The sequence below is a fragment of the Leuciscus leuciscus genome, assembly GCF_965113295.1.
Source record: "Leuciscus leuciscus genome assembly, chromosome: 6".
Lineage (NCBI taxonomy): Eukaryota > Metazoa > Chordata > Actinopteri > Cypriniformes > Leuciscidae > Leuciscus > Leuciscus leuciscus.
In genome coordinates this window covers 16,877,275-16,897,926 of record NC_138730.1, presented here as the reverse complement: position 1 = coordinate 16,897,926, position 20,652 = coordinate 16,877,275, and the positions used below count along the sequence as shown (strand labels likewise).

Sequence of the window (20,652 nt, the reverse complement as noted above, 5' to 3'; positions counted from 1 at the left end):
TCTCGTTTCGAGATCCACCTATGGGAAGGGCATCCGGTACCTGACCTCTGTAGAAGCATCCAATTGCACCAAGTCTGGTTAACAGACAGAAGCGCGCAGCCAATGCCCGGTAAGGCCACACCCCCTTACCTAAGGCATATAACCCCAATGCGCGCTCGTGTACCTCAGTAAGTATATTCGCTTCTCGTGCAGCAAGCGGGGCAAAGCTGGTGGATCTCTCCACTCGATGTTTCAGAGAACCGGGGTTACGACAGTAACCTATTGTTCTCTTTCATCATCTCGTTTCGAGATCCACCTATGGGAGACCTGGACAGCTCCCCGATTGCCCAATACACCTACAGTGAAATTCTGAGACCAGAGAAGGACGGTCACCTCCGAGAGGTGGTGCCTGACACGTCCTAAAAAAAAAACATGACCCTGCCAGCATAACGCCACGCTGACTGCAGTGGACAAGCAGAGCATGCATCATGCATGAGACACATACATGAAAATAGCCCCCCATTACAAATGCACAAGCTAAACCCAAGAAGGAATGCAAGTGTTTGGTGACTGGAATGAACATGACTGGCCCGCCCGTTCACTCCTTGTTGGATACCCAACGGGGCTTGAGGGAAAGGGTTAAGAGGACCCTACCCCTAGGACCGAGTGTGCCACCGAGGTTCTAGTGACATCTAACTGGTAGTAACACACGAATGTATGAGGAGAGGCCCAGCTGGCAGCGGAGCAGACGTCCTGCAGTGACACTCCCCTGAACAAAGCCCAAGAGGAGGCTACGCCTCTTGTGGAATGAGCTCTGATGCCCTCTGGGGGCTGCACTCCCTTCGCTTCATACGCCATAGTTATCGCATCCACAAGCCAATGTGAGAGTCGTTGCTTCGAAATGGGACTCCCCCTGTGCGGAGGAGCCCATGAAACAAAGAGCTGGTCGCTCTTACGGAAAGCACTGGTCCTGGTCATATATGCTCGCAGAGCACGGACGGGACACAGAGCATTGAGCCTCTGATCCTCCGGGGAAGCAAAGGGTGGAGGGTGAAAAGCGGACAGCTCCAAAACCTCTGACATGAACGCAGGGAAGCATTTCGGCATGAAGGCCGGGTTAGGCTTAAGGGAAACTTTATCTCCACTTAGGGAGAATTTGGCGCACGAGGGATGAACCGAGAGTGCGTGTAGCTCACTGACCCGTTTAGCAGATGCCAAGGCCAAGAGCAAAGCTGTCTTGAGAGACAGCAGCTTAAGGGAGATACTCCCCAGCGGCTCAAAGGGATGTAGAGACAGCGCTTCCAGCACCATGGAGAGGTCCCACTCCGGAACAATTCTCCTGGTGACCGGTAAAGAGCGGCGTGCACCCTTCATAAACCTGCGGATTAGAGGGTGCTGCCCAACCGACGAGCCCTCAAAACCCACATGGCAGGCTGAAATCGCAGCCAGATAGACCTTAATAGTGGAAAAGGACCTGCCCTTTTCCATGAGGTCCTGCAGGAAACACAAAATATCGGGCACCGAGCACTGATAAGATGTGAGACCACGCCCATCACACCACCCCTCGAACACTTGCCACTTACAACCATACAGGGATCGCGTGGACGCGGCCCTGGCATTCTGGATCGTGGCAATTACACGCGGCGGGAGCCCCAGTGCATTTAGGTTCGTCCTCTCACGGGCCAGGCCCAGAGAGCCACCCTGTCCGGGTGGGGGTGGTAAATCTCCCCGTTGGCTTGGGACAACAGGTCCGTGCGAGGGGGGAGGCGCCATGGCTCGGCGTATAACAGAGGGATTATCTCTGCCAGCCACGGGGCTTTGGGCCACCTGGGTGCTATCAGAATAAGAGACAGGCCATGCTCCCTCACCCTGGCCAGTGTAGGAATTATAAGGCACAGAGGAGGAAAAGCATACAGCAGCACTTTGGGCCATGGGTGGGCCAGTGCGTCCGCCCCGAGGGGCGCGTCCACGTCCTTTAGCGAGAAGAACATAGGACAATGGTGGTTTTCGCGCGAGGCGAATAGATCTACGGCTGCCTGTCCGAATCTCGCCCATAAAATCTCCACTATCTGCGGGTGAAGACGCCAATCCCCGTAGATTGGGTTTCCCCTCGATAGCAGATCCGCGCCTCTGTTCAGAATGCCCGGAACATGAGTCGCGCGTAATGATAGAAACACCCGTCTGCTCCACACCAAAAGCTTGTACGCTAGAGCGTGGAGTTTCGACGAGCGCATGCCGCCCTGACGGTTGATATAAGCCACTGCCGTGGTATTGTCGCACCGTACTAGAACGTGATGTCCCTGCAGGCGAGGCAGAAAATGATTTAGAGCTTTCCAGATGGTCAGGAGCTCTAAATAATTTATGTGCGCTGAACGTAGTCTGCTCGGCCACAGACCGTTCACCGTTCTGCCTTCCTGGGTGGCTCCCCAGCCTGTTAAGGACGCATCTGTCGTCACAACTTTCCGCATCGTAACCGTCCCGAGGGGGGTTCCCCGTGCGTAAAAGCCCTCGCTCTCCCAATGACGCAGGGCCGCCGAGCAGGCGCGCGTCACCGTAACTGAGCGGCAGAGATCGTGAATCGGGCTGAAATGCAGTGACAAAACCCATTTCGTGAACGCTCTCATTCTCAGTAGACCCAATGGCACAACCTGGATAGATGATGCCATGAGACCCTGCAGCCTGAGGCATGTACGGTATTGTACTCTCGCCCCTTCTCTGAAACGAGACAGACAGTCCATCAGAGAGCGAACGCGCTCTTGAGAGAGACGCGCTCGCATGGAGACCGAACTCAATTCCAAGCCCAGGAAAATGACATTCTGACTGGGAGTCAGATTGCTCTTTCTCATATTCACATTGAAACCGAGGGATGTGATGTGCGCGAGTACCCGGGTGGTGTCCCGCGACACACTCTCCTTCGATTCGGCTATGATGAGCCAATCGTCTATGTACGTCAGAATTCTCAGCCCTGATAGTCTCAGGGGCGTCAAACCCGCTTCCGCACATAAACAAAACGTTCGGGGACTCAAACTGAGCCCGAACGGCAGAACTGTAAATTCGTAACATGTGCCTTGGTAGGCGAAACGAAGATACTTCCTGTGTGGGGGGTAGATGCTTATGTGAAAGAAAGCGTCTCTCAGATCGACTGATGTGAACCAGTCGTTCTGCTTTATGGCACGGGCGAGAGAGCCTTGTGTCAACATTCTGAAATTGTATTTCCTCAAGTGCTTGTTCAACACTCGCAGATCCAAGATGGGGCGGGGTGGGCCGCATTTCTTTGGAACAAGAAAATACCGGGAATAAAAACCCTGGTTTATCAGATTGGGTGGTACCCTCTGAATCGCTCCCTTGCTTAGGAGAGAGGAGATTTCCTCTTTCAGAATGTGTGCGGCGTTTTCCTCTGTGTGAGAAGAAAGAGCACCGTTGAAATGTGGAGGTCTCATTGCAAACTGCAGCCTGTAACCTTTGGTTACGGTACGCAACACCCACTCGGGAGCTGAAATGGCCTGCCAAGCCGCTTCGTGGCTCGCGAGCGCCCCCGCGTCCAGCTGGTTTGTCAATGATGCAATGCCGCCATCCAGTGGGCACACTGGGGGCGGCATGCATGGATTCGGAGGAATTTCCTCTTTCTGCAATGAGATGGGATCTCTCTGCAGAGAGGGGATTTCCCTCCGAAACGAATTTATGTGATTCGTGTTTTTTTGAATTGTGTGTGTTTTGTGCTGGACATGCACTTGGGCCGAAGCCTTTATTGAAAACGTGAGGGGAACAGAGGGCGAGTGGTGCTTTGGTGCCACTACACATGAACGTAACCTCACAGAGTGGAAAACACACACTTGCACCCGCGAACTGGGCAGTCTCGCGGCGCGGTGAGCCGAGGGCACCCCTGGGTCTTTTCGACGGGGGTCCTGAACAAAGGGGGGAGTCCGACGGGTTTGTGACCCGCGACGGCAGACTCGAAGCCCCCATCGGTAGAACGTCAGGCAGGCCGCTTGCGTTTCGAGTCGGTAGAAGTGGGGTTAGCCTGTCTCCCGGCCGCGGCCGCGGGGGGATTAGACTTTCCCCAGCGCTTGGCCGGCGCTGGGGCTTGCTGCCGTGGTGGAGGGATGCTGCGGGGTTTTTCCTTGCCCTGAGCAAACTGTCGACCTATGGCAGGTGGGTTAGGCACACGCGCAGGGGGCACCTGGCGTGGGGCAGCCTTCCTGGGAAGGCACAGCTTAAACGCCTCATCTTCTTTCTTCTTATCGTCGCACCGTTGTTGCATCAGTGCGACGGCGGGACCGAAGAGAGCCCGGCCGGGCTCCACCGGCGCGCCTGCGATGCGCCGCTTCTCGCTGTCTGGGAGTCCTGACAGATTGAGCCACAGCGCGCGCTCTCCCACTACGGAAAGCGCAATGGAGCGCCCGCAAGCTTGGACGGCCTGCCGGGCCTTACGGAGAACGAGGTCGTTCACCGTGAGGATTTCCTTCCAGAGGGTATCCGAAGGATTTCCTTTCACCAGCTGCTGTCTTAGTTCCTCGAGAATCTCCGCCTGGTAGGCGGAGAGGAGGGAAGAAACGTTCAGCGCCCTGACAGCCACGGCCGATGATTTATACGTGGCTTGGTGAATGGAAGCAGCAAACCGGTCCATCTTGTTTGGCAGGACCGGCTTAGGCGGGGCGAGTAGCCCACCCTGAGCGGGGTTGAGGTGTCTGGCGATGGACGGCTCGACAGCAGGGGGGGTCGCCCATACCGTGAGCCGCCATATCCTTAGCCTCGAGTCCCGAGAGACCGTGTCTGAAGTCGAGCGGGTCGCTCCAGTACGTTCTCATGTGCTTAGCGCACGCCGGGAGGATGGGGAAGAGTTGTTTCCTCGGGCCGGGAGGGGGTCCCAGCACTTTCCCATCATAAATGTCCCTCTCCTGGTCGGTGACGTTCTGGGGAGTTGGCCACTCAACGTTGAGACGAGCGGCCGCTCGCTCACACACTTCCAGGAGAACGGCTTGTAGTAAAGCTGTGTGGGACGTGCTAGCCTGGGGAAGACCGGAGGGCGGGATGGCCTCCTCGTCCTCGGAGACCCCAAGGATAGCCGCATCATCCTCCTCGCCAGAACCGGCCGGTTTGTGGACGAGAGTGAGGCCGCCCTCGAAGATGTCCTCTTCGGGGAAGGCGGAATTGGGCTGGTCAGCCCAAACAAACTGAGTCGCGCCCCGGGAGGCCCCCGGTAGCGCGTCATCACCGTGTCCTCCGTCCGAGTCCGAAGTTAGGGAGAGCTCGGTGCACTGTGTCACAGCTACCTTGAAACGGCGCTTCAGCAGCTTCCTCGGCAGCCTTAGACAAAGGCTGCAATTCTCAGGATTCTCCAAGGCTTCGCGAGCATGCCTCGGACCCAAGCAAACCACGCACAGCTGGTGAGGGTCCTTCGCGGCAATAAGGGCTCCACACGCGGCCGGGCAGGCCCGTGATAGGGAGTCCCCCGACGAGGCGGCAGGCTTGGACAGCGACATATCCGCAAAAAGCTGGAGAAATCCGTGGCGGGCAGCCGTTATTGGAGGAAAACGGAGATAGAGAGCGCGGGCGGCTCCGAATGCAACGCAGCAACAGATGAAAACACGACTGTCACGTCCGGCGGAGGCTGATCGAGTCGATATGTCCTCCTGCAGACACGCGGTGAGCAGTGTGCAAATTTCCACTGAGCTGAGTAATACAGAGATCGCGAGAAGCGAATGACAACTGAGGTACACGAGCGCGCATTGGGGTTATATGCCTTAGGTAAGGGGGTGTGGCCTTACCGGGCATTGGCTGCGCGCTTCTGTCTGTTAACCAGACTTGGTGCAATTGGATGCTTCTACAGAGGTCAGGTACCGGATGCCCTTCCCATAGGTGGATCTCGAAACGAGATGATGAAAGAGAACTTGAAATGTTATTACAAAAAAAAACGAAAAAGCGTTTTCTATTTTAATAAATATTTAAAAATGTAATTTATTCCTGTGATCAATGCTGAATTTTCAGCATCATTACTCCAGTCTTCAGTGTCACATGATCCTTCAGGAATCATTCTAATATGACCCTGGATGACAAAACCAGTCACATGGGTCAAATTTTTTAAATTGATATTTATACATCACCTGAAAGCTGAATAAATAGTTAGTTTAGTTTATTTATTTCAACAGGGACAATGTGCAAAAAACATTAATTAAAGATGCATCACTAAAAGTCATATTTACATACACAGTTATCTATGCTGACACGACTGGTTTTCCAATAGCACTTTCCTTGTATTGCGAGAAAAATCCTTCAGGTCTAAATTAAGTTTCAGACTCTGAGGGAGTTTGTTCCATTCTTTGATGCCTTTAAATGAGAAGGCTCATGAAAATAAGCTTTCCATTGACGTACGGTTTGTTATGATAGGACAATATTTGGCCGAGATACAACTATTTGAAAATCTGGAATCTGAGGCTGCAAAAAAAATCTAAACATTGAGAAAATCTCCTTTAAAGTTGTGCATTTATGTTCGCGATTGTGCTGCATTCACTAACAAAAATAAATGTTTTATATATTTACGGTAGGAAATTTACAAAATATCTTCATGGAACATGATCTCTACTTAATATCCTAATGATTTTTGGCATAAAAGTCAAATCTATAATTTTGACCCATACAATGTATTGTTGGCTATTGCCACAAATATACCCGTGTTACTTATGACTGGTTTTGTGATCCAGGGTCACATATGATGATTTGCTGCTCAAGAAACATTTCATATTATTATTATCAATGTTGTAAACAGTTAATATTTTGTAGAAACTGTGATAAAATATGATGAATAGAAAGTACAAAAGAACAGCATTTATTTGAAATAAAAATCTTTTATAAATGTCATAACTGTCAAGTTTGATCAATTTAAAGCATCATTGGTGATTTATTTTTATTTTTATTAAATAATGTATACACCTGTGAGTCAGAAAATTGCTTTTACCCTGTCCACGTTTTTTGAAAAACCTACTCTGAATCTCTCTATTCTATTCTAAACGCATGAAGAAAAAAAGGAGCGCGAGTCTGACTGTTAAATCTAATCTATTTCTTTTCTTGTCAGGTACCACAGTGCAGATACAAAGCTGATAAATCTTTCTGCGAGTCTTTAACGTGTCAGTTAGGGTGGTCAAGTGCACTCTAGAGCGTAATTCACTCATGCTATCTATCAATCTCAGATCAGCCATATCCAAAGCAATATTACATGCATAAGCACTGTATCAATCTGCTGATGCGACAGGACAGGAACACAGGCCGTATCCATCAGGTTCCTTTCAAAGCAACCAAACTGATTTCTTCACGTCTCTTTTCACCACAGAGAGATGTAAAGTTTGGCTTTTAGTGCACTTCACTACATTAGCTAGAGCTTTTGAACAAACATGAGGGGAGGGAAGCCCCTAGCACACAAAGCCTTGTACCATCTTGACCGTCTGCTATCCATTTATCCAGAACATGAGTCATTTTCAAATGAGGACTGCCAACAGTTTCAATTAGGAACCATCAGAAGCTTTCACCTGCCCCCAATTTCAAACACATGCTGTTTGTGTGTCTGTGTCGCAAAATAAACTTGGCGGCGCGTGTTGTTATGTCTGATCTAGCTGTGATGTATGTACTTTACATCAAAACATTGCTTCCTGATCTGTTCTTCTGGAGGAATTGAAGGCACAATAAAACAGTGCATTCCGTGTTTGTCTATGATGAAAATAATGTGCAATGAAAGTAATGTATGATGTGCTAATGCAGTTTTTATCAGCTAACATACCAATCACAAAGATGACCTTTTGTTTCTTGGTCTCCACGGGAAAACCTGGTGGCGTTTTGGAAAGAAAAGAAAACACACAATTTTATAACAATCAGATAACAGCTTTATCATGTCAAAATATAGATTTGTCATTTCATGTGGTCCAATCGATGATGGAAATGAATGAGAATAACATGCAGGGTTAAAAAAATGCAGGTTTACCAGTAACAAATAATATAATATAATATAATATCATATCATATCATATCATATCATATAACATAAAAGCCTTGAGTTTGAAATAAATAAATAAAATAATAAATGTATGGTCTTGACAGAAGGATTTGGCATTACTTGGTATCACTGAAAATCAAATTTTAGAATCTTAAAAATGTAAAAGCAATTGTGCACAAATTGAAATCCAGGTTTTTAAAATGGAAGTGCAAAATTAAAATCTCTCTTGGTTGCTAATATATAGGTTTCTCAGTGAAAATATTCAATAACATAAAATGATATAGTCTTTTTTCCAAGATCAAGATGGTGAAACTATTCTGGCATCACAGAATGTGTTTGCACTGCATCATTATTTATGATTAATGCCACTGTACAGACATACAGACTTTAAAGGCCTATTAGACATCTGGTACTGTTTAAAGGGATGGTTCGAGGTCATGGTGCAAAGGACCCTCGGTTGATTTTACTCCGAACCATCCCTTTAAACAAGCACATATTCATTCCTCTATCAATAATATATAACAAGAAATATACACACACAAATAAAGTACACAAAGATCAATTAAGAGATTCTGCTCTCACTTTCTCCAAGCGCCTCTGCATATCCAGCCACCTCTTCATCGATCTGCCATAGAGAAACACGCATAAGAAATATACTTTTATAAAGATCACAAATGAAGTGAAAGGGAAGTTAAAAGCATTTAATTGTCCTGAGAGTACTGATTATTCTAAAAATAGGCTCCATGTTTTTGATGCAAAAGTACTTTTTTCTTTTTTGATTTGTAGGAGAAAATATGATGCTTCTTGACGGTCGTTTCATGAGTTTCACTGAGCTAATTAAAACAAAATCCGTGAGGTTTCCAGTGTTTGAACATAAACACATCGCAGAAAACCGGGAACTTGACGGTTTGTGCCGTGATTACTGTGATTAAAAGAGTTCTGGGCTGTTTAACAGCAAAACCTTAGGTGGTAACTTGCCACTTTTTTTGCAGAATTAGAGAAGATGAGATGAAAAAGAGAGTGTGTGTGTGGGAGGAGTGCAGGGTGCCACTGATGAGCGTGTTTGTGATGTGGGCAGGCCAGCCGGTCCGATGAGTCACTGGCAGAAAGAGAGAGAAATGATACACATACCCAACAATCCTGCGCCATAGACAATGACGGGTACACGTCCATCCCAATATTCACCTTAGTGCTTGATCAATATTGTTTCTTTTAATAACTGATTCTTGCATGCTTGTTTTTGGACATAATCCCCCAATCCTGAATATTTAGATACATCCATGGCCTACATGCATTAGATTAAAAGCGAGCTTTAAAACGTCAGTTTCTTTTCAGGACACTTCATGAGCATAACATCCTGATACAGCACCAATTCAAGCATGATTTTACCTTATCGCAACATATTAAGCCAGATTTTAGCAGATGTCTACTATCTAACCCTTTAACTGATATGCTGGCAATGATAGAACAAACTATGAATCTGATTGGCTAGAAGGTTATTTCCCCTGCAAATGCTTCTCCATACGGTTATATGAAAAGCAAAGCAATATATATGTTTTTCTTAATCAGTTTATTTGTCAAAATAGAGCAATACTGTCTGTGAAATATTATCTTTGCATATATTTCACTGGGGAAAAATTGCTTAAACCATAAATCTAACAATATTTAGTGCAATTTGTACTTAAAAAACTTTTGCCGACACCAAGGCATGGACTCTACAAGACTCCTGAAGGTGTCCTGTGGTCTCTGGCAGCAAGACATTAACAGCTTCAAGTACTTCAAGTACTGTGGGTTGCGAGTTGGTGCCGCCGTGGATCAAACTTGTTGGTCCAGAACATCCCACAGATGCTCAGTTGGATTGAGATCTTGGGAATTTGGAGGCCAGGGCAAAACCTTGAACTCTTCATCATGTTCCTGAGCCACTTCCATCAGGGAACATCATTGTCAAGAAGACCATTGTACCTGGTCTGCAACAATGATTAGGTATGTGGCACGTGTCATCCACATGAATGCCCAGACCCAGGGTTTTCCAGGAGAACATTGTCCAGAGCATCACACCTCCACCGGCTTGTCATTGTCCCACAGTGCATCTTGGTTCCATCAATTCCCCACGTAAATGACAAACATGTACATGACAGTCCGTGTGAAAAGATGGGACTCATTGGATTAGGCGACCTTCTTCCACTGCTTTAAGGTCCAGTTCTATCTCTCGTGTGCCCATTGTCGCCACTTTCGACAGTAGACAGGGGGCATCACAGGCACTCCGGTTGGTCTGCAGCTACACAGTTCTATACGCGGCAGAGTGTGATGCACTGTATGTTGTGACACATTCCCTCATAAACATCATTAAAATTTGTTGTGACCTGTGCCACAGTAGACCTTCTGTTGGCTCGGACCAGACGGGATCAGCTTAATTTCCCTCGTGCATCGATAAGCCTTGGTCGCCCAACACCCTGTCTATGTTTAAGTCCAATTTTGTTTGCCCTTTCCTCGCTAAATTCCCTCTGCCTTGCCCGCTACTGGCGGAACCCTTGCAATGTGTTTAAATGGAACGCCCTGAGCCCTTGATCACTGTAATCCGATATGGATTTTTACAGTTTTTATCCTTATGAATTTGTTTATGCACCATTCTCTAGGCCTGTAAGTATGCTTGAGCTGTTAATTTTTTTATTTTAAATATTAATATATTAATATAATATGTAATTTTTTTAAATATAAATAAATAAATATAAAAAACAGTCAGATTATAGCTACAAGCATTAAATGCAGTTAAATAACTCTGATATCATACACTAGGGTTGTGTGGGGTGGGGGTAAATTAAGTGCAATCTGCTGTGACGTCACAATCATGGTGCATTGTGATCTATGGATCTCCCTGAAGTGTACATATTGAGTAGACTTGCTCCCTCTGTCAAAATCGAGGGTTCGAGGGTCTGTCCAAATAAACTTCCCTCGTCCACTTAATGAAGATGAACGCACTTTAAAATGGCGGCGGGAATTCCCCCGAGGGGAAGTGCTTAGGGAAGTTTGCGAGTTTATGTCTAAATGTGGAGTTAAACACAGCCCGTCGCTGGTTTGTGAGTTGTGTCCCTCCTCAGATCACTCACTGTTGGTAAATTCTCACCACTGCAGACTGGGAGCAACACACAAGCCTTTCAGAGATACTCTGACCCATTCGCCTTGCCATAACAAATTGGCCCTTGTCAAAGTCGCTCTGATTTTTATTCCTGCCCATTTCTCCTGGATCCAGGTTTACGAGAACCGATTGTTTGCTTACCATCTAATCTACTCAGACCTTAAAATGTGGCCTTGTTAGGAGATCATCAACAATAGGCCTCATCTGTGACTGGTCAATGTTTTGGCTCATCAGTGTATTCCCTGAAAACAAGTTTAAATATCTTCCGATATTTAACCTCTGAAGCAAGTATATCTTAGGATACGTAGGCAATTTTTCACTGAAAAGCAATACTAAAATATTGATTAAAATACTGATTATTTTGCAGTGAAGTCCTTTAAGTCCAAATCTCCTACATCTCATGTTTTTGCTCTCACTCTTTCTGTTCTCTCTCTCTTTGAGCGTGGAGGATGTTTTCTCATGAATATCAGTCTGCCTCTCATTCATTAGCTGTGCAGACTGAACAGTGGCGAAGGTCGGCTTGATGCGCTGTAGACGTTTGGCTTGTTTTTGTGCGTGGAGGAGCCGTGGGCGCTGCAGAAAGTGCTGGAAGCATGATTTCAGCAGACACCTCCGTCTAATAAAGCAGCACAAGCCACAGTATGAGACCCTCGTCCTATTGTGCTGCATCACATCTGCATTGTCTTCTGTACAAATATAAGGGGATATCAGGGATGCTGGTAAAAATATCATAGTGAGGGTACGAGGGTGTAGTGATGTAACAGATACCATATGCTTTGTATAGTATGTTACTGAAAGAACACCATATTTCATCCTATGGAATATAATCCCATATACTCTGTTATTTTCACAGTACTCAAAAGCACTACAAAGAATACAATAGAACTACCATGGTGGATGGTAAGAAGTGTAACCACTGATGTAACAGATGAGAGACAAATGAAAGGAAAATCCGCTTTAAATAAGTACACTTATTTTTATGTGTTGACTAACAAGTACATAAAATACTTGATTATAATTTGAACTGCAGTATGTTATTCAATATTACATTTATAGTTAAAGTACCCATATTATGCTATTTTAAAGGTTCCTATTTCCGGTTCCTGAGGCCTCCTACAATAGATTTACATGCTTCTTCTTCTTCTTCTTCTTCTTCTTTAGGTCGGTCTGTGCTACAGGGCGCATTGGGCACAAGCGTATTCCACTGGTTGCGGTTGACTGCAGGGATTCGGCTTTTTCCTATTTAACGCCAGCTTGCTTTAAGTCCTCTTTGAATGTAGTTCGCCAGGTCTTCATCATTCTATGCATCCAAGGACTAAAAACCCTTTCATTTTCTCATTATATGCATTGCACATCACCTAAATTCTCAAAGATTCTGAAAGGTTCGTTCAAAGATCCAGTCCCCTCCTTTCCGAGCTTTCTCTGCTCTGATTGGTCAGATGGCTCAGTCTGTTGTGATTGGTCTACCGCTTATAGCACATGTCAGAAATGAAACACTCATTACCATATCTGAATTTCAGCTCCTTAGCCTTCGTCAGCACTTGATACACAGTGATACGAACAGTAGCGATGACATCGATTTTACTTTAAACTTATGCTAAAGAATAGTGTTCTATCCCTCCAGCAGAGCTCCAGAATCGTGTAGACTCAGTGAGCATGTGGTGAAGCAGGACCTCACTTTGGGCCAGATTTACTAAATAGGACAAATTAGCGTGAGAGAACAATTCCAAAAATGCACAGATGGGCGACTGATGACGAGCAAATGAAAGAACACAGACGCAGCCAGATCATTTCCATAATAACCAACACAATCTACCAATCTACACATTAGCATCTGGTTTAAAGGTGCACTGTGTAATATTTAGGAGGTTCTGTTGACAGAAATGCAATATCATATACATAACTATGTTTTCAGTGGTGTATAAAGATCTTATATAATGAACCGTTATGTTTTTATTACCTTAGAATGAGCCGTTTCTATATACATACACAGCAGGTCCCCGCTTGTATGTAGATAGAACAAGAACTTACATGTTAAGTCGCCATTTTGCGCCGTCATGCTTCTACAGTAGCCCTAAACGGACAAACGGGTTTCGTCACTATGTTGTTCTTCGTGCAAGGAAGCTAGCTAAAGTCAGCGAGTAAATAAAACACTGACACAATGATGAACAAGTAACAATAATATTCGCAATAACAATTCGTTTTACTGAATAATTAAGTAACATGATTTCTTACTTCATCTTTGTAAAGAAACCTCTTTGCCGAACTGGCTACTCTCTGCTGTCTCAGACGACGACGTCTTTTCCTGTCGGCCACCGTAACTTCTGTTGGTTGCAATTCACAACCTCACCACTAGATGCTGCTAAAAATCACACACTGCACCTTTAAGACATTATTTAAAAAAAATTTGCTGTTAAATAATGGCACAAATACCAGTACATTGACGAACACAAACCGTAGTAAATCACCTTTCATGATTCATTTAAATACTCCCCTTCCATAAATTTTGCTTCTGAATGGGAAACTCCTACAAATGCAATGGTCTGCAGCAAAAATACTGCCTTTTTAGCACAGATTTTTCCAATGCGTGTCTTCAGTAAATCCTGACAGTAGTCGTTTAACGCTATAAGAGGGTTTTATAAACACAGGAAGGTATATAACAAGTACTGAACAAGTACAAAACTGTACTGAAGCTATTCTGCACTGTAGTTGGAATGTCTTAATCCAAGTGGCTGGCAAACATTCACAGAAAGAAGCCAGCATGGCCGGAGCCAAAAACCCGCTGAACACGTCGCACACCGAGCCGAGGGCTGCTCTGAGATCTGTTCTCATCTACACAAGTGTTTTTCCCTGCGTGATGCCGACGGCACAGAGAGTTTGCTGTCAGCAGCACAGCTGATGGACACAGATGAAAGAGTCACGGTGGGAATGTGGGCTGATCCACATCCATAAACACTCTTCACACTCTCCTCCACCAAGGAGCCGTACTGACTGCTTTTGTCTCACCCAGACACGATTTTAACCAAATATAATGGAGAAAGCATGACAGCCTCTCCATGGTAATGCACAGAGAGCAACAGATTCAGGAAATCAGTTTGACAGACATCTAGCAACAGGGAGGGTCTAATTGGTTCGCCTCTTACATGTAACCCTGCCGTATCGGTTGGTAGATAGTGAGAACCCTCTGAATAGATAATATGTGTGTGTGTGTGTGTGTGTGTGTGTGTGTGTGGCAGGAGACAAGGAGAAAGAAAAAAAAAAAACAAGTGAAGAGAACAAGATGCTCCCAGAAAGAGAGCAAAAGCAATCCAAACAGTCCATGGTAGGAGCACTAAGGGTTCCTGATAGTTTTGAGCTTATTCTGAATAATGCATAAATCTGTGAAGCTGAAAATAGTAATGATCTTCTGTATATTGAGAATGTAAAAAACGAATGCACAGCATGTATAAAATAACAATAACCAACCATCTAGTTCACCCCCAAAAATGAAAATGTTACTTTTTCACAGAATAGGGACTAAAATGTAGGTCTGTTTATCACACACATGGGTTTCCATGTCTCCATGGAGACATTCCATAGACATAATAATTTTGATATAATTTGGCATAATGAACCTACCCCTCACAGAAAACTTTATGCATTTGTACACTTTCAAAACACATCAATTAGTCTGATTATAAGCTGTTTTCCTCACGGGGACCAAAAATGTCAAAAAGATTTTGGATGTTGCTATCTTTTGGGGGCATTTTGTTCCCATAATGTAGGCATACCACATAATGTAGCATACCACACACAGACAAACACCACTAATATATATATTTTTTTTAAATACTGTAACGTGTAGTTCTATGTCTGTTTAGTTTCACTGGGCCTCATTTACAAAACGAGCGCACGGTCAGTTACACACAAAACATTGATCAATATGGACGTGAGAGGTGGCTACGATCAAATCTCAAGTCTCAGCTCGTGTCCGCAAGTTTTTGAGTTAGCCTGAACTAGCGTGCAGCAGAGTAATTCTGAGAGCATTTTGTTCATTTTGATGACTGACAACCTACACTTTTTAACCGATCATTATCCGTTAAACCTCCAGATTAGAATGTCAAATTCAAATGAAATTAAATTAGAACGGATAGGCGTTTGTGACCCATTAAAAAATACCACAAATATTGTTTTTCCCAGGGCTTTAGCTTTACATTTGCAAATAGCAGCATAAACAACAGAACATGAGGATTCACATATCGTCACATCACGCACCTGCAACTTTCTTTATTTCTTTTTTTTATTAAATCACAACATACCAGTTCTAGCACTGCTAATTTGACATTTTAGCCGTTGACATTGCAGTCAACAAAAATATTTATTTGCATACAATGCTAGCTATTAAATTGTCCCTAAGAAAAAGTAGTAAGAACATGCATGTATTGAGCACCATATGGGATAATTCAATACTAAAATAACCTGTCTTTACAAGCTTCAGAGACAAAAGCTTTCAGAGACAGTATCCGGGGGATTACATAAAAATCTACTCGATGGCACATCTTCCTGACCTTGAGAAAATAAACGGTGTCAGACAAACCCTTTACACATACATCGAGTTATTGTGCGGTCTCATTATGTCTGTATAATACACACTCAAAGACTCGGAGATATTGATTACTTTCCGTATTGAAGGTCAGCGAACATTTATCAGGTATTAATGCAATTATTGCTATTGAAATACCCAACAAATACACAGGGCATTATTCTGTGGCCTTTCTTTAAAGGTGAACTAAGTAACTTTTTTTACCTTAACTGAACAGCTTCGGAGTCATTGGAATGGTTATATTACTTATTTCGGGTTGAATGGTGGTCGTTTCGCACCCCCCTGGTGCCCGTGAGCGGAAAATACGCACTTGCAACTTTGAGCCGGCGGGCCGCCGGCCGCTGCGTCAGGAAGTCTCGCGTGATATCAGGTCTCGCGATGTAAACAATTGCTTTACGGCCAAAAGAAATCTGCTAAAATGCTGTCATTATTGCGCTCCCTCACGCTGTCCGAACCCGAATGAAGAAGACGTTTTAAAGAACGTCCCATCTGCTTTGATGTCGTTGATCTATAGCCTCTGGTGTCTGAGAATCACCAATGAGTTTTTACGACAGTGTTGTCAAATATCTATTCCGAAGCTGTGGGGGGAGCTCTAGAGAGAAACCTGCGAGCAAAAAGCGAGAATACAGCGAAGAAGTCCCGAAGCTACTGAGTGCTGCTTTAAAGAGGACCTATTATGCCCCTATTTACAAGATGTAATGTAAGTCTCAGGTGTCCCTATAAGTGTGTCTGTGAAGTTTCAGCTCAAAATACCCCACAGATCATTTATTATACCTTGTTGTCCATTTTTGAGTGGAAGGAAAAACATGCCGTTCTCGTGCATGTATCTTTAAATGCAAATGAGAAGATGCTCCCCACCCCCTGGCCGCTATTTAAAAACACACAAAGTTCACATAAACACAGATGGTTTACGTCAGTACAGTACGTCAGTACAGTAAGAAATCGCATGTGTATATTAGATCTGTTTATTAAAGTGACAACAGCATAATATACAATACCTGTTTATGTGAATCAAAGCACAAAAGAAAAACAGAAAATCACTCACTGCTCTTGATTGAATAACTTTAGTAGCTTTATTAAGTAACTTAAATACTGCTGTTAAATGCCCTGGCGAGGAGAATAACATGGCGGACTGTGTACAGCTTACTGAGGGGAGGAGTTAAGCTAATAGGGCAGATTCCGTCGCCAGTCGTGGGCGGGGCCTGTTGCAATGTGATGTCACATTGGATTATATTTCTGAACTGCTCATTTTGAGACACTGGTTCATATTCATGGGGAAAATAACAAACAGAGTGGGTGTTTTTTTGTTGTTGTTTTTTTTACTAACAATTGGGTGCCGTGGTTGCATACACACACTGCAGACTATGATGTTCAAAAACCATACAAAAGCAAATTTTGCATAATAGGTCCCCTTTAAAAGATTATTCTGAAAATAACACACTAATGAAAGTCAAGGACTATGGCTTAAGCTTCATCCATACAGAAGCTAATGCAGGAGATAGAGTCATTCATAATGACCATCCGCTAATGCAGGACTGTCACTCAGCAAACATTTCCATTAAAAACAGACTTAATCTGCCTATAATAGCCCTTCAGCAGTCTCATCTGAGCCTAATCTGAGACTCCAATAACTTTATAATGAATTAAAGAGACCAGACAGATGGGACATTTTCTGACATGCTAACGATGCTCTAAATGCTATTTTGATATCACAATAAAGGCCGCATCAGATACCACCAAACCATTGTGTTGTTGGAAATTTTTTTTTATGAAGTTAAAGAAATTACTATTTAAGTCTTTCTATACTTCATGTTTAATTCATTGTTACTTGCCGGTTCTTTCACGTGGAATCCACATGTGCCAAATGTGGGCCGGAACTGGGCCGAAACTATGTTGCTGTCTGGGTTGTAATTACTTGTGAAATTTACTAGCAATTTCTAAGTGAAAATTGTTTATAAAACACCAAATTACTGTGGTGCCTAGACTAAATAAGTGTAGCCATCAAAGAAAAGAAAAGAAAGAAGTGCTTAAGAAAGAACAGGAAAGATGAGGTAAAAGACATTCTTCATACCTGTTCGTCAAATTTGGTGGGCATATCTGCCAGACTGCTGCTGTCTGTTAACAGACTGAGGTCGAGCTCACTGGGTCCTATGGAGAAAAGGAAAAGATACAATCAAGCTCTAAGAAAAGGCATTTGAAAGAAACATTTTATTGAGGTCTGAAAGAGGAAAAATACAGCAATTACAGCAAAGCCTTGTGTGAAAATAAAGACACTCTTGTACCTCTAACTACTGCTGACGGTTCTTTATTGTTCTTTACCAGTAATTGCTAAAGGAACTCGGGAGTCCTTTCAGTAGCGTAGGCAACAATCACAAAGGTTTTGTTTCCTATATGTTAATTAGTCATTCATTTGTGGCACGAGTACATGTTTCACCAGAGCAAAGGAAGAGTTCTGAAACTGATAGTGAACTGGCTACACAGATTCTTAGATGTTTTCATTGTTGAGATGGTTATAGTCATTTTCACTTGTGATGATTCTCTTGACATAATGTATTATTCATTAATAGGAAACCCTTTTAGTACTTCGTAAAGGAAAGCCTAGATTAGGAAATCCCACTGAGTGTACGTTTACACCACAATGATGTACTAAAAATGCAAAACAACGACAACGTTGTCAAAAATGATCACCGTTCACACGGATCTGCGAAAACGACAAAATATGCTGTATTCTGCTGCAAGGCCAGTAGTTGGCGATGTCACTCTATGTGAAGAAACTACGTGCTTATAGACTGAACACGAAATACATTGCGCATAATGTCAATGTTTTCATAAATTCATGTTTTTGTAGTTTACATGGTGACGATAATGGTATCATTTTAAAAAACTTGCACATTGGAATACATTTTCAAAAGTTTGCATTTTCAGGACCCAAAAACACTGTTGTCGTGTAAATGAACGACCAAAACGCATAGAAAGTTTTACGTTTTTAGTTGAAAATGGTGTTGTGTAAACGGCCCCTAAAACTGATGAACAGTAGCTTTACATAACAGTATTTGGGAACCTTCTATACCAAAATATCACCAAAATATCCAAAGTAAATTTTTAAAGAGAGAGAGAGCACAAAATGCACTTTTCAAGCAAAACATTTCACCAAAAAAGTCTGTTAACACTAAAGAAATACAAAAGACAAAGCTCTTAAAAGACAAAGGTCAGTTTTCAAAAGGGACAATTTCTGCTTGTCAAACGTTAGTGTATCGTGTTCATAGTTAATCTGATGCATTACACCTATGGTTACTCTGATAGAAGCAGTGATGCCAATTATTTTCAAAGTAGCTAAGCCTGCTCAAAAAGTTGCTAAATGTCACTAGATTACGTAATGTGCCAACTGTCTGCCCTCTACATCTGTTTTCTCTCCTAATCCGTGCTCACATACTGTATTTTAAAGGGGTCGTATAATGCCCTTTTCACAAGATGTAAAATAAGTCTTCGATGTCCCCAGAGTGTGTATGTGAAGTTTTAGCTCAAAATACCCCACAGATATTTTTATATAGCAGGTGGTCACTTTTTGAGGGTTAGCAAAAACGCACTGTTTGTGTGTCTGTCCCTTTAAATGCAAATGAGCTGCTGCTCCCGTCACAGAGGGCGGAGCTTCAAGAGGTTGTGTCCTTTTACCTCATACAGACATGCACTGAAAATGTCTAAAACTTTTAGCCTTTTATGTTCAAACCGGAGTCAGACAAAGATGGAGAGACTCAAGAAGAAGTGACAACATGTAGAATGCAACAGGACATTTCTGAATGGTTAGTTAATGAATTTATGTAGCTGATGTGGTGTTAACTATCTTCTAGTCATTGTTTAGCATATTCTGTCATGACAATCTATAAATCGCATTCCCGGAGGAGGGGTTTATGTCAATTCTAGGGTTGGTGATGTCACTAACCCGGGAGGAATGTCGTGTAGTCCCAACCAGCCGTTTGTTGTAGTCCTTAAAAAACGATTTCTTTAAAAGCAAATATCTTCCTTTGCTTTGAACATTGAGTGTTGTAACTATGCAGATGTTGTTTATGCTCAAACAGCAACATTACACACTAACTAAAGTTAGAAAAGTGAAATCATATTCAACCACCCCTTTAATATAATATAGCCGAATGTCCAATAAAGTTGTTCTCATCTACACATTTTCTGTCAGACAACAGAACAAGTTAACCAGCAGTCCAAAAAGTTGGCAACACTGGATAGAAAATTGTTGCCAGAAATTGCAAAAAGGGATCAGAAAAATAAAGTTAATTCCAAGGCTCAATAAATAAATGTATTATAATCCTCAGAATAAACCATTCTTCCTTCATGTACTATAGCTTGTTAACCGAACTATACAGTAACTATACGAAGCAATGCAGTGAAATCTCTACGTCTACTTCCGGGATCAGTAAACACAACATCTGAATTAGAATTAAAAACTGGAAGATTGAAAATAAAAAAAAATAAAAAAAAGATCCTGGTGCTAAAACTGGGAGAGCATCACATAAACAACTTTAAGCAATTCGAGTGAAACAGGATATTCCACAAGACGTTTTTTTCAGTAAGTTGTTATCAGAGACTTCTTATTTGGAAACATACCTTATAATAGCCAGAAATATTCTTTGCAAATTTGAAGGGTGCTTTCACACCAGTACTTTTGGTGCACACCTGGGTTTAATTGACGTCAGAGTTTGGTTAGTTTGGATCATATGAGTTCAGTTTTCCGAACTTCAGTGTGCACCGACAAACCATACCCGAGTTCGCATAAAAAGGCTGGTCTGGAGTACGGTTTATGTGAACTCTGGTATGGTTCGCTCCTGATATGAACACAATCGTACTAAATGGCGGTAGTCAACCGCTATTGATGAGGTATGATTCGATAAAACAGCGTGTTTGTGTGCGTCTCACTCACTTTCCTGACAAGCGTGACTGACGCACTGCAAGCAGAGAGAA

General features: G+C 43.5%; 1 protein-coding gene across 2 annotated transcripts in view; it reads right to left on the bottom strand.

Moving 5' to 3' along the window:
* ak5 (adenylate kinase 5) overlaps window positions 1-20,652 on the bottom strand; it is a 97,596-nt gene that overhangs the window by 6,816 nt on the left and 70,128 nt on the right. The window contains exons 8-10 of one of the 2 annotated variants that reach the window (XM_082174012.1): window positions 17,753-17,829; window positions 8,549-8,588; window positions 7,751-7,807 (exon numbers count right to left, since the gene is read on the bottom strand). In XM_082174012.1, coding sequence (XP_082030138.1) covers window positions 7,751-7,807; window positions 8,549-8,588; window positions 17,753-17,829 — 174 coding nt within the window. Of the gene's footprint in view, window positions 1-7,750; window positions 7,808-8,545; window positions 8,589-17,752; window positions 17,830-20,652 lie in introns of both variants that reach the window. The other variant, XM_082174013.1, reaches the window with a different exon arrangement.